Source organism: Nilaparvata lugens, chromosome 10, assembly GCF_014356525.2.
Source record: "Nilaparvata lugens isolate BPH chromosome 10, ASM1435652v1, whole genome shotgun sequence".
Classification (NCBI taxonomy): Eukaryota; Metazoa; Arthropoda; class Insecta; order Hemiptera; family Delphacidae; genus Nilaparvata; species Nilaparvata lugens.
Window position 1 is genome coordinate 21,339,592 of NC_052513.1, and position 16,089 is coordinate 21,355,680.

At 34.6% G+C, this 16,089-nt stretch overlaps 1 protein-coding gene across 2 annotated transcripts in view; it reads left to right on the top strand.

Moving 5' to 3' along the window:
* Positions 1-201: 201 nt before the first annotated feature.
* Positions 202-16,089, top strand: part of LOC111052935 — a 226,568-nt gene continuing 210,680 nt past the window's right edge. For both annotated transcript variants that reach the window (XM_039436535.1, XM_039436536.1), the window contains exon 1: positions 202-978. In XM_039436535.1, coding sequence (XP_039292469.1) covers positions 368-978 — 611 coding nt within the window. In that variant the 5' untranslated portion in view covers positions 202-367. The remainder of the gene's footprint in view (positions 979-16,089) is intronic.

Genomic DNA, 16,089 nt, shown 5'->3' on the forward strand with positions numbered 1-16,089 from the left:
TTTTAGTGAACTCTGATTTATGAAGCTGAGTATGGGGGATCTAATCTATGATACCAAACTGTATACATCTACATTATTCATCAATTGTATACATCAAACTACATTATTCATCTTCATATACAGAATAGCTCCTAATCATTACAAGTTTATGTTTATCTTGAAAAATCATGTAAATTGTGATAATTAATCTACTCGCACAAGATGTAGCTCATATTAGACTATTGTAGAAGTTGTGAAAGAGTTATGGATCAATTATGATTACAATACAAAACCTTTGGTTCTTGGGGAAAATGTTGAAAAGTCGAGCTCAAGATGTTTTTCAAGTAACTAGGATGGGAGATGTTTGAACCTCCCTAGGGCCAAGATAATGATTGTCACAGAGTGGGGACTTTTTGTCCTCATAACAGCCTACTGTATCACAGACTGCACCGTTCAAACACAAACAACCGATGAGACACCTCCAGTTTTCACCGAAGAGAACAGACCGTGCGGCGGGGTGCTTAACGAGGCTAGAGGGTACTTACAGACGCCGGGTTTCCCCGATAAGTTCGCAGTTCCCATCAAGTGCAAATGGATAATCGACGCCAGCTTACAGCCATTCAACTCCACTATCGTCGTCTACCTGACTCAGCTCTTCGTGACAACCGGTCTCAGATTCACTGAGTCACTCTTCTACGATCCTGAATTGTCCTACTCGCTGGGCGAAAAATTCGGGGAAAAACTTTTGCACTCCGTAACCGAGAAAAACTGCAGATCTACGTCTTGGTTGAGAACTGACGCGAAGTTTTTGATAGTCGATTTTGAACTGGATCAACTTGAAGGCAACCATTTGCGCTCGCTCGGTGGACTACTTGATGTCTACGGCTTCAACATCACCTACGAGGCTCGGAGTGACTCGTCAGATCCAGTACGAGAGCCCACTTGTAGTGTAGTGGACTGCTCCTATGAAGGTCACTGCTATGCCGCCGATAATTTCACGTGAGCTGTTTTTCTCTATCATTATTCTTCCTATATCAAAATTGTTTCTTGAAGGTTGAATCTCTGCTCTACTGAGTCTGTTAAGAATATTAACCTACTCATTTCTCATCAGACAGAATATTTCTCCCTCACATGTTTAATCAACCAATTTAAAAATAACTGAAATGGGAGAAACCAACTGGCACTAATACAAGGAACAGAATCCTCACACAACAATTGAATTATTATTTATTTATTGATAAATTTATACATAGGTTACAATATCATTCCCAACTATGAATGATTGGGAAAGGAACAACAGGCTTAAAGCCCAAAACTGTTCCTTTCCCAAATTTAGATAGAAATTGTCCAAAAATAGGTTATGTTTACACTTCACGATTTTTGTCTAATTATGAGTCCAAAATATCTATAAACTAGGAATTTAGAATTTAGGAAAGTTGAAAACCAAATTAAATAAGAATACTTCACTAAATCATCACTTTCTACTGAAAAATACTGTATTAATAATTGAACATTTTAAAACGTGAGAAGAAACTCAAGTTTATTACTATTCAATCAATATCAATATTGAAATTGCTACTGGCCGAGCTTTGTTCTATTGGTACAGACATGTTCATTGTACAATAGACTAAGTAAACTGTGGTTAGATCTGATTGTGCATACTTCTTGATCATTCCTTCTAGAACTTAATCATTCCTTCAAGAATTAATTGTAACGATGTACTTGTATCTCTTACTTTGTGATGAGATCAACCAAATAGTCCATAAAATATCGAAAATATTCTATAAAATAAGAAAAATTGAATATTATAGTGCAAGTATCATTCACTTCGATTGAATTTGGTGCTTATCTTTGTCGTTCGATAATCTGGAGGTCAATGTCTCAAGAATGGGACAGCGTTTATCTTCGGCTAACACATTAAATCATGGTGTCTATGAGGAACACAGCTATAATCGTGCCCTTTTCTTAAATCCTCCTTGTAATTTATCGCTACATAACGATTATCCATTGAGAAAGTCGAGCGAAAGTACTTTGTTGGCCCTCCAGAATAGTTAACCCATAATAGATTCCGGTTCAGAGACAACTGTGAAAGATTGGCTGCAAGGTGCTTAAGAAAATAGTCGACGGGATGTTCTTCAGTGAGAGCAGAGTGGTTAGCAATCGAGTAAATCGTCCACAGAAACTTTGCCCACGAATCCCATAGGAGCCAAGTACATAATAAAACACCAGGCTATTTTTCCCCAATACAAGAATGAAATATGAGTCCATTATAACCTGAACCCTGAGGATATAGACCTAAACTTTATGATGTTTTCAGACCAGAAACAAGAGTGCCCTAGATCTTCAAGGATGAGCTTCGTTTTTTAGAGCGGACCGCGTTTCAGAAACGATTTCTTTCTAAATTTCTCCACCGCCACTTCATAAAAAATGTCGGTAATATTTCTGTTTCATGCCTCATAAAACTTTCAGAATGACGACAAATGGATAATTTAATAGAAGTGAGAGGGATGAAGAGGGAGAGGATTTCTGCGTTTTATGAAGCCATTTCTTATAATTGGCATGAACGGGTGAGAAAGATTGAGTGTGCCTGCAGATCTTCTTACTAACAGCTTTCAACGGTGATAAGTATTTCTGCTTTTTCTCTCTTCAATGATCTGAATGCTGTACATTATTATTCATTCCATTATCATTGATTTCATCTTCTAAATTCCAAATTCAGCAATCTTTTCCAGATCAATCCTAAGTTAGTTAAACATTATGACTATCCCCTATTCCTCTATTTTTATTGCTCAATACAATAAACTATTTGAAACAGTGAAGCGATGTACTGTATAATTGAGTGTTGATAAAATTAGGTTTGGTGTATCAGTGAGTTTTCGTGAGATCGTATCATCTATTTTTAAATGATATTCTATTGATGGGTCATCAAGTTGTAGGTGAAACCATATGTTCTTGTTAATGGAACATCATAAGAGTATTCATAAAATGGATTCGATATTCTCAAGAATGCTTCAAAAGTAGGTTCATGAGTTTTTCTCTGAATGACAATATAATCCTCTCCCAAAAATGATAAATTATTCCTATTTATACAAAAAAGCAAAATTTTCTTCAAGAATATATTTTATCCAAAAGGCCAACATTATTTGGTTTACAAGTCTAATTTGCCCTATATGATTAATAATATATCAGTATTTAGTCCTCTTGCCATCGAACATCAGTTGTTTAAAGAGGTTATTTCAGTTAGGGTGCATATAGAACGATCCGGTCTTTACATAGATTTCAGCTTGGTATTGACCTTCTATATCTATATCAATGATCCCAAATGTTTTCTATCATTTCAAAACTGTTTAGATGCATCGATCTTCATGGCGACTTGTTCGTTTTGTTCGCACCTGTGGAGAAAATTCAATTTGTTAGATACACGACTATTTTGATTTTAGAATTGGTATAAACTCCACAATGGGAAGAAATTCTCTTTCTTTTAGTATTAAAAATCATAGTCGTTACGCTACATCCATTACCCCAGACTTATCAGTTCGATAAAAATCAAGAGGATGGGAATGCGTGAGGGAATTTTCTGGTCAGAGTAGAATGTGAAGCTCTGGGTGAAGTTCTGAATTGTTCAATGTTCAACAAGGCCAATAACGCTGTGGAGAAAACATCAATTGGAAGGGGCACAATACGAAGGCAATTTGGATTCTTGTAGAGGGGACTGCTCTCTGAATCGCGCTCCAATATCGGCCAACGCTTTCTCAGGAGTTGCGTTGTGGCCATCACAATCGATTGTATATTATTCTTTCAAAATTCACAATATTCCTCGATTGATCTATCCTCTTCCCTATGATTTTTGGACTCATTTATACATTGCTTGATCCTCATTACAAACCTTTTTGGACTCATTTATCCATTGTTCAATGATTCTCAATTAATTATCATTGAATTCCGAAGTCTCTTCAGTCAAGTTTAGTCCTTGAATCCTATAAATTCCTTGAATCTCACAAATTAACCAACTCCCATTTCCGATTCCAAAAGAGATTGCAATTTCTATTCTATTCCTGAGATCTTCTTAGTTCTCAATCATTTCACAAAATAAACTATCATGTACCAGTTGCAGCTCTAGCTGAAAATATACTTTTTTGAGTGAATAATGCTGTGGATATCAATCTGAAGCCTTTAAACGCATTATTTGATGATATATTTATATATTTTCTAAGTTTTCAATTCTCGAAACATAACAGCACGAATTTTGAAGTCGAGTGAATACTTGATGCACTTTCACAATAATAGCAAATGGATTGAGTTAGTGATCCATGAAATTATTCTTTAGTGATCTGATTCACAATGAAGTACTTGGATTCACATTGTCAAGAGCCATAAGACATCAGGATGTTAAAAATTCTTCAATGTTCAACAATGTACAAACAACACTCTACTTACACAACGTATTACAGAAACACAACTATATCTCAATTTCTATCTCATTATTTTGATAATAGTCTTGTGACGCATTTCCACGCTATGATAACAGAAATGTCTGTTAGTTTTGAGTCAAAAATGATGTTGTATGTCTGGTTATCTTGCTGTTTTGATTCTGATCAGAATAATAATTATATACTTACAGTAGGTTGAGATTAACTGATATTTGTTATGCTAGGAGGGAATGTGGAGAAGCAAGTCAAAGACTTGGATATTATAATGGATATTTATTTATTCATTTATCTATTGAAATGAAAACTCTTTGGTCGCATCTTGGGGAACATTCTCATTCCAAGTAACTAAGTCGTCACACATAAGCCTATGTACAGGATATCACACACATACTATAGGAATACTTTCCTCTCATTTAGTAGTAGGCCTACATTATCAAATCAAAAAATTGAATTCAGTGAATGTATCCATTTCGCTTCAAGATATTTCATCTTCAGATTTTTGTTGAATGATACGACGAGAAAACGCCACAATCACTCATTTATTGAGAAATAGAGAAAACAGTCTCGTTTGCTACATCACTATCAAATCGGTCTCCTGTGGTTGAACCTCCAGAGATTGGCAATAGTGGAAGAAACGGAACCCTCTTTCGAATTCTCAATTAATAAGTGTGTGTGATGAATTTCATACATTATAATATGGACAAAATTAATACTATAAGGAACAAAAATCAAAATGAGTAATTAAGATGTAGTATGTAGAAGTATAATTATGTAGTAGTATGTAGGAATTACGATTGATCAGCATATTAAATGGGACATTCACATCCAAAATCTTTGTTATAAATTAAAATACTTGATTACAATATTTTACAAAATTAATCAATTGAAAGACTTGAACATTCTCAGAACAATTTACAATGCATATGCTCACTCAATCTTCCACTACAATATAGAAGTATGGGGAGCAGCCATTGACACCCATTTCAATAAACTTTTTACTATTCAAAAGCATATCATCAGGGCTGCGCTAGGAAGACCAAGACGCTATCCTAGCAAACTAATATTTGATGAGATAAACTTACCAACGCTTCGCCAAACGTACATAACAAACTTAATTATATTCATAAATAAAAATACACATCTATTTACTCAACGCAATGTCACTTACAATTTAAGACCAGCAAGTGTAAGTGCTTACAGTATAAATTTCACTGCATTGACAACCAGCAATCATCAATTCAAGTTCCAGAGCGATAAGCTAATAATAGAATACCAGACGATTTCATTAGGGATAAAATTACAAGTAATAAATTAAATAAAATAAAATCCTGGGTAAAAGAGAATTACTTTTTTAAAATCGAAAACTAAATTACTATAATTATAACTTGTTCTTAACACGCTCAATTTAAACTTGGTTTTTTTTTGATTACCTGAAAAAAGATTTTTTTTTTATTATTATTATTATAATTTCTTTATTAGCCTACATATTTCTATTATTGGGCTTGTTGATTTTTGATTCAAGAATTGATTTTTGATTTTATTTATACATATTTTTGGTTTTTGGTTTACTATCTTTTAGTTTGTATTTTAGAATATTATCACGGCAAATGTACAAATAATTTAAAGAATATTTTCGAACTCGTGGCTGGAGCTCAAGGCTTCTTTTTCCAGCCACACCAATGTATATTAGTTGATAAGTGCTATTTTGTGAATCTCTAGTGAATTGGTAAATAAATAAATTTGATTTGAATTTAATTTGATAAGGAGTCACAACAAAGTGATTAGCAACAAAGTTAAAACATCAATGAAAAAAGTGAACTTAACATGGACTATCATACTGAACCACTGTACATTTATCATTCACATTGCTTGTATACAGGAAAAAGTTAATATTACTTCCTGCTACATGAAGGGAAATGAAATAAAACAACAGGGAACTTATAGACCATCATTTGTTTCACGTTTGTAAACATGTGGCGAGTTACCCTACAACGAAGAGTGAGGGCTGAGAAATGGCATTCCAGATAATATTTCTTTCAACATCATCATCATGCAGTGCGTAGTTTGGCAAAAACGGGGAGCTGGCTGGAAATATATTATGATTTCACTCACATTCATGGGCGACCCATGGCTGTGAATGGGCAGAGTGGGCAACCGACTCATCAATTTTGCATCACCTGGCTCAAAACTTTCATCACACTGGAAACAAATCAACCAACCATCCCACTCTACCAGCAATGAGTTCATCAGTTATTACATTACTTCTTCTCCGCTCGCTACGACTCGAATTATTCACCTCCATGAGTTGATCTGGTGAATAATATATAGTCTAGGCCGATGATTCTGGTGGTTTGCCTCGGTTATAAAATGTCATCACTTTATGTGCGGTTTCGACTGGATGATGATTGTTGTGGAATATTGTATGGAAACTTCCGTTTTTTCCATTCACATAAAGCTCAATTTGGTTTTTCTTTAGAGCTGTTAAAGTTGTATCGTAGAAGTATGTCATTTCAACTCAAACAATCAGGATCAGTTGTACATACGGTAATGTAAATATTGATGAGAGAGTGGAGGGTTGATGGACTTTTATTGATGAACGCAATACACGAAAACGTTTGTTCTCGTTGCTTTATGGTAAGTTAGGATACAGAAAATTTGTCCACTCAGAAAAAACGTAGAGTGCTCAATGTTTATATTGAATGAGCTATATCTATCCCATATAGTTACTTAATTTCAATAGACGGTTGATTCAATTTCATAGTTAAAGAATTTAGCATGCTCTACACTATTTCTTTGTTAAAGAATTTAGCATGCTCTACACTATTTCTTTGTAAAAATATCACAATCATGTGATATGTATCACACATAAATGCTATTTTTATAATTTATTATTTTCTCATATCTTCTATCTTCTTCTTATTGAAAATTGTATTATGTTGGAAATTATTGTATAGTGTGGAGGAGGCGGCAAAATGGGTATTTTACCTGTTGTCTCCATGAATAAATAATTAAATATGATACAATTCATGTGAATCACCACAATTCATCAGAGTAATAGCGCTGTGCAATGTTGATAATCAGTAACTGAACTTTCAGAAAAAATTCTGAGTCGGGAAATAATAACTTCCAACTCAACTGAATGAAAATAATAATCTGTACCATGTATCTGCTTTTTTAATGAAACTGAATAGAATAGAATAGCTGCCTTTATTTTTACCTAGGAGGGCGGAGTTAGGGCGCAGCCGGCCCTCTCTTACACTCAACCCCCAATGAATGTGAGAGATAATATACTTATCCATCAAATAATAAATAATCTACGGTGCACAAGATTATAATCATCTAACATTTTTATTTGGAAAGAGTTCAGACAAAATCATAAGAATATAATATCATGTGAACAGTAATATCATTCTGTTCCTGGATGTAACAAAATGTGAACTAGTGTAAGCTGTGTGTTTTACAACCGAATGCCCGCACAGAGACCCAACAGTACTTAACTTCTTATCACGGCATGTTTTGTTGAGTTGGTTTACTGTAACGGTTCCATAAGGGCGCATTTCACATTAGAGAGACTGGACGACGACGATTATAATGGCAAATTTTGATTTCAATTCACAACTGTCAACAAACAGTTCAGTAGCAGATGCGAACCGTGTAAAGTTTCAATGGCTGTATAGTAGAAGTTGGCTGTGTAACATGGCCATTGCAGTGTTCATTCACAAATGAAAGGGATACGAAGTTGGCCGAAGTTGCAAACTTTGCATGGTCGCATTTCGATGAAGAAAGTTTCACTGGTGACCAACCTAATTCAGGGAATTCCTGCATTGACTTTTTAGTGATAGTTGGGTGAATGCAGACTGTTTTGGATGAAAAACCTGTCACATTTTTATTATTTATAGAAAATACATGAAAGATATATTCATCCACTTAATCATTCGATATCCATTGACAGTAATATTCATGCTACAATAGTCAGAACGAACAACAGGCATGAGAAGTCTTCCTTGAACTCAAATTCAATAACTAAACGTATTACGCAATAAGGTTTTGTTCTGTAATCGATTACAATTTCTAATACGATAACATAAATTCAACGATTTCAGATTCAGTATTTTAAATGTATTTTCAACTTTAATTTTTTTTGCATATAAGGTATGTTGACTCTGTTTTCATTCCCATTCACTGTGCCTGACCTTTTTAAAAGATGATAAAGGAGATAATTTTGAATAAAATTTAGAATTTAGAAATAGGCAGACACATCTAGAAAATACCTGAGTCTATACCTAATTCATGCAGGTGAACGGGCTAGAGTCAAGAAAACTTCAATTAATCTTGCCATGCCTGATTTAATAGGTTTATACTATAGAATAACACTACAATTTGAATTAATTGAAAAATACAAACAGCTTCAATAAACATTGGCAACTAAAATCGAACAACAGAAACAACAATTTCATGTTACTTTGTTGACATTCTTCATCTGATTTGGGGGCGCATTACTATCCCCATTTAGATAGCAATACATCACAAAACCAAACAATATCAGTCATAAAATAACAAATTAATTTCAACATGAAATTACTCAAGAAAGAAAAGCCCGTTGAACCCAAATTTTGTCGATAGTAACCCATATAACCCATTTCATAATAATTTTGAACCCCCACTTTTGATTGACATTCTCGAATGAACCTTTGTTTCACTACACTGCACTTTCGTTGGTCTGTACGTTGCTTTATCGTCGGGGTTACAGTACCTTGTTTTTGGCGGTGAACTTTTACCGGTTGAATTTGGCTTGACGGCGACGTCCTCTTACGTCCCTAGACCTGTCGTCTGAACGGGTGTCTTGAAGCGATGTTACATAAAGTTGCGGAACCAAAGGGGTGGTACATGAAGTTGGTTTGGGGACACACATGAACCGCTGTGAATAAATGTATTACAGCATTAATTTCTAACTCTTCCTACAATTCATCAAAAGCTAAAACAGGAGTTATCTATTGATTACAATTAATTAAATTCTCTCATTCTATTTGAATCCTCATTTTATATAGATTTTTATCTTTAAACTACTGATTCTTTGTATCAGAATTAATGAATCTTTCTTCACAAATAATTCAAAAGTTCTGTTATAATTTAATAAATTAGCGTTCAGTTAAAAGCCTTAACGCCATGAGAAAACACAGTCAGAAAATATAAAATTGAGTCTTAAACTCAATATGAACATAATCTTGAAAATTTCATTCCAATTTAAAGGCTATCTTCCTGACTTTCAGCAATACTCTACGATAATATATCTCCAGAAACAATAACTCCAATGTAACGTAACTGAAAACTTTCTATACTTCTTTAGAAAAAAATTTATAATTATCTTCCATCACTAATAAAATCAAAAGGATTATTCTCAATCAATATTATTAACTTGAAAAATAACAGGCTTTGTTAATACAATACTCTTATGGAAGTTTCAATCAATTAAATATTTAAATATTTAATATTTAAATATTTTAAAATATTTAAATATTTTATTTATTTATTCAATATTATTGGGTCTTGATAAATGTATTTTGTTGGGCGACTATAATATAAGGGAAATATGTGATATGAATTATCGGCTGGAGACTGGAACTGCAATTGCTAGGTCATTGGCGACTTTTATGGGATTTTTCGACTTGGTATCCTATAATGCTGTCTCAAACCATAACAATAGAACACTCGATCTTGTATTGGCAAATACCCCCTTACCCTTGAGCGTCGTGAGAGACGAACTGCCATTGGTCAACGAGGATGCCCATCACCCGCTCTTTCTATATCGCTTTCTCTGCCAGAGAGGGCGAAGGGGAGTTGTCGGTCGGATGCAGGTGCGGCAAACTATAACTTTAAGCGTGCTGACTTCTTGAATCTATATCGCACTCTGAGTTCCGTGTCCTGGGATCCTGTTTATAATAGTCAGGAGGTTGAAATTGCTGTAGAGGAATTTTACAAGATCCTATATATGTGTTTGGATGCTAATGTTCCTGTGGTCAGTCAATACAAGCACTCAAAATACCCTCCCTGGTTCTCTCGGGACATAGTGAGTGATCTAAAGCTTAAAAATAGGTTGAGTAGGAAGCGGAGCTACTCCAGGTACCACGATGAGCAGTTCAAACTTGTGCGATCCCGAGTCAAAGCTAAGATAGTAACAGCCTACTCGAGCTATGTAAGATCTGTTGAAGAGAGGGTTGGTTGTGACCTAAGGGAGTTCTGGAAATATGTGAACAACAAGCGTTTCTCTCATCTAAACGAAGAATTTATCAAGCATAATGATAGGATATACAAGGGTGCTGATACTGCTAATGCTTTTGCTGATCTGTTTTCGTCCAATGCTTCAGCAATGGATGCTGAACCCTTGGTGGACTCTGGGAGGATTGCCGGACAGACTCCTTGTGATCCCTTTAGTCTCACCCACATTTCAAGGGAGGATGTGGTTGATGCAATTAAGTTGCTCAACTCTCGTGCTACTGGAGGCCCTGATAAGATACCCGCCTTTGTTGTCAAGGGTTGCTGGGAATTTTTGTGTGGCCCATTGCATTACATTTTCAATTTGTGTGTTTGTAAATCCGAATTTCCAGGGGTCTGGAAGTGCTCACGGGTGACACCAGTGTTCAAGTCTGAAAACAGGTCTTTTGCTAGTAATTATAGACCAATTGCAATTTTAAATGTCTTTGCAAAGATTTTTGAGAGGATCCTGTACAAGCAAATATTTTCATATGTACAACCCAGGATTGTTCAATCCCAACACGGTTTCCTCCCTGGTCGTTCAACGGTAACGAACCTTCTAGAGTTTGTTGACAAGGTGTCGAGGGTTTTGGATGCTGGGGGTCGTGTTGATGTGATATATACGGACTTCTCTAAGGCCTTTGATACTTTGGATCACGGTATTCTGCTCGATAGAATGGAGTGTCTCGGGTTTGATGAGGGTGCTTTGGTCTTTTTGAGGAGTTACCTTTCAAATAGAGTTCAATTTGTTTGCTTCAATCATTGCCAATCTGAGCCCTACTGTTGCACTTCAGGGGTACCACAGGGTTCCAATCTTGGTCCTTTGTTGTTTTTGTTGTATGTGAATGGCCTTCCTAGTGTGCTGAATAGCTCGGAGTGCCTCATGTTTGCAGATGATACCAAAATATTTAGACAGATTAGGTCTGTTGATGACTGTTCGTTGCTTCAAAAAGATATTGATGCACTGCAGAAGTGGTGTTTGGAATCAAGACTCACGCTGAATGTGGCAAAATGTAAGGTGGTATCGTTTACCAGACAGAGGGAACCTTTCCATTATAACTACAATATTGGTAATATTTTTTGGACCATTCGCAAGAGTATAGGGATCTGGGAGTGATTATGGATGCTCATATGGATTTTGATAAGCACATTGAACACCTGTTATCAAAGTGCAATCAGATGATGGGCTTTGTTTTTAGAACATGCTCAAGCTTCGAGAGGTGGGAGCCCATTTTATACTTGTTCAAGTCTTTGATTCGAAGCCAGCTTGAGCATGCAGCGCCGGTCTGGAGTCCTTATCAGATCACCTATGTAATGAAACTTGAGAGAATGCAAAATAAATTTCTAAGATTCCTCTTCTTCAAAATTCGGGCATTCCTGTGAGAGGGGTTTCCTACACGTAGATTTAGATCATTGTTTGAAGTTGATGCTCTTAAGCTCAGGAGAGAGGTATTTCTGCTTTTTCTCTCTTCAATGATCTGAATGCTGTACATTATTATTCATTCCATTATCATTGATTTCATCTTCTAAATTCCAAATTCAGCAATCTTTTCCAGATCAATCCTAAGTTAGTTAAACATTATGACTATCCCCTATTCCTCTATTTTTATTGCTCAATACAATAAACTATTTGAAACAGTGAAGCGATGTACTGTATAATTGAGTGTTGATAAAATTAGGTTTGGTGTATCAGTGAGTTTTCGTGAGATCGTATCATCTATTTTTAAATGATATTCTATTGATGGGTCATCAAGTTGTAGGTGAAACCATATGTTCTTGTTAATGGAACATCATAAAATGGATTCGATATTCTCAAGAATGCTTCAAAAGTAGGTTCATGAGTTTTTCTCTGAATGACAATATAATCCTCTCCCAAAATGATAAATTATTCCTATTTATACAAAAAAGCAAATTTTCTTCAAGAATATATTTTATCCAAAAGGCCAACATTATTTGGTTTACAAGTCTAATTTGCCCTATATGATTAATAATATATCAGTATTTAGTCCTCTTGCCATCGAACATCAGTTGTTTAAAGAGGTTTTTTCAGTTAGGGTGCATATAGAACGATCCGGTCTTTACATAGATTTCAGCTTGGTATTGACCTTCTATATCTATATCAATGATCCCAAATGTTTTCTATCATTTCAAAACTGTTTAGATGCATCGATCTTCATGGCGACTTGTTCGTTTTGTTCGCACCTGTGGAGAAAATTCAATTTGTTAGATACACGACTATTTTGATTTTAGAATTGGTATAAACTCCACAATGGGAAGAAATTCTCTTTCTTTTAGTATTAAAAATCATAGTCGTTACGCTACATCCATTACCCCAGACTTATCAGTTCGATAAAAATCAAGAGGATGGGAATGCGTGAGGGAATTTTCTGGTCAGAGTAGAATGTGAAGCTCTGGGTGAAGTTCTGAATTGTTCAATGTTCAACAAGGCCAATAACGCTGTGGAGAAAACATCAATTGGAAGGGGCACAATACGAAGGCAATTTGGATTCTTGTAGAGGGGACTGCTCTCTGAATCGCGCTCCAATATCGGCCAACGCTTTCTCAGGAGTTGCGTTGTGGCCATCACAATCGATTGTATATTATTCTTTCAAAATTCACAATATTCCTCGATTGATCTATCCTCTTCCCTATGATTTTTGGACTCATTTATACATTGCTTGATCCTCATTACAAACCTTTTTGGACTCATTTATCCATTGTTCAATGATTCTCAATTAATTATCATTGAATTCCGAAGTCTCTTCAGTCAAGTTTAGTCCTTGAATCCTATAAATTCCTTGAATCTCACAAATTAACCAACTCCCATTTCCGATTCCAAAAGAGATTGCAATTTCTATTCTATTCCTGAGATCTTCTTAGTTCTCAATCATTTCACAAAATAAACTATCATGTACCAGTTGCAGCTCTAGCTGAAAATATACTTTTTTGAGTGAATAATGCTGTGGATATCAATCTGAAGCCTTTAAACGCATTATTTGATGATATATTTATATATTTTCTAAGTTTTCAATTCTCGAAACATAACAGCACGAATTTTGAAGTCGAGTGAATACTTGATGCACTTTCACAATAATAGCAAATGGATTGAGTTAGTGATCCATGAAATTTATTCTTTAGTGATCTGATTCACAATGAAGTACTTGGATTCACATTGTCAAGAGCCATAAGACATCAGGATGTTAAAAATTCTTCAATGTTCAACAATGTACAAACAACACTCTACTTACACAACGTATTACAGAAACACAACTATATCTCAATTTCTATCTCATTATTTTGATAATAGTCTTGTGACGCATTTCCACGCTATGATAACAGAAATGTCTGTTAGTTTTGAGTCAAAAATGATGTTGTATGTCTGGTTATCTTGCTGTTTTGATTCTGATCAGAATAATAATTATATACTTACAGTAGGTTGAGATTAACTGATATTTGTTATGCTAGGAGGGAATGTGGAGAAGCAAGTCAAAGACTTGGATATTATAATGGATATTTATTTATTCATTTATCTATTGAAATGAAAACTCTTTGGTCGCATCTTGGGGAACATTCTCATTCCAAGTAACTAAGTCGTCACACATAAGCCTATGTACAGGATATCACACACATACTATAGGAATACTTTCCTCTCATTTAGTAGTAGGCCTACATTATCAAATCAAAAAATTGAATTCAGTGAATGTATCCATTTCGCTTCAAGATATTTCATCTTCAGATTTTTGTTGAATGATACGACGAGAAAACGCCACAATCACTCATTTATTGAGAAATAGAGAAAACAGTCTCGTTTGCTACATCACTATCAAATCGGTCTCCTGTGGTTGAACCTCCAGAGATTGGCAATAGTGGAAGAAACGGAACCCTCTTTCGAATTCTCAATTAATAAGTGTGTGTGATGAATTTCATACATTATAATATGGACAAAATTAATACTATAAGGAACAAAAATCAAAATGAGTAATTAAGATGTAGTATGTAGAAGTATAATTATGTAGTAGTATGTAGGAATTACGATTGATCAGCATATTAAATGGGACATTCACATCCAAAATCTTTGTTATAAATTAAAATACTTGATTACAATATTTTACAAAATTAATCAATTGAAAGACTTGAACATTCTCAGAACAATTTACAATGCATATGCTCACTCAATCTTCCACTACAATATAGAAGTATGGGGAGCAGCCATTGACACCCATTTCAATAAACTTTTTACTATTCAAAAGCATATCATCAGGGCTGCGCTAGGAAGACCAAGACGCTATCCTAGCAAACTAATATTTGATGAGATAAACTTACCAACGCTTCGCCAAACGTACATAACAAACTTAATTATATTCATAAATAAAAATACACATCTATTTACTCAACGCAATGTCACTTACAATTTAAGACCAGCAAGTGTAAGTGCTTACAGTATAAATTTCACTGCATTGACAACCAGCAATCATCAATTCAAGTTCCAGAGCGATAAGCTAATAAATAGAATACCAGACGATTTCATTAGGGATAAAATTACAAGTAATAAATTAAATAAAATAAAATCCTGGGTAAAAGAGAATTACTTTTTTAAAATCGAAAACTAAATTACTATAATTATAACTTGTTCTTAACACGCTCAATTTAAACTTGGTTTTTTTTTGATTACCTGAAAAAGATTTTTTTTTTTATTATTATTATTATAATTTCTTTATTAGCCTACATATTTCTATTATTGGGCTTGTTGATTTTTGATTCAAGAATTGATTTTTGATTTTATTTATACATATTTTTGGTTTTTGGTTTACTATCTTTTAGTTTGTATTTTAGAATATTATCACGGCAAATGTACAAATAATTTAAAGAATATTTTCGAACTCGTGGCTGGAGCTCAAGGCTTCTTTTTCCAGCCACACCAATGTATATTAGTTGATAAGTGCTATTTTGTGAATCTCTAGTGAATTGGTAAATAAATAAATTTGATTTGAATTTAATTTGATAAGGAGTCACAACAAAGTGATTAGCAACAAAGTTAAAACATCAATGAAAAAAGTGAACTTAACATGGACTATCATACTGAAGCACTGTACATTTATCATTCACATTGCTTGTATACAGGAAAAAGTTAATATTACTTCCTGCTACATGAAGGGAAATGAAATAAAACAACAGGGAACTTATAGACCATCATTTGTTTCACGTTTGTAAACATGTGGCGAGTTACCCTACAACGAAGAGTGAGGGCTGAGAAATGGCATTCCAGATAATATTTCTTTCAACATCATCATCATGCAGTGCGTAGTTTGGCAAAAACGGGGAGCTGGCTGGAAATATATTATGATTTCACTCACATTCATGGGCGACCCATGGCTGTGAATGGGCAGAGTGGGCAACCGACTCATCAATTTTGCATCACCTGGCTCAA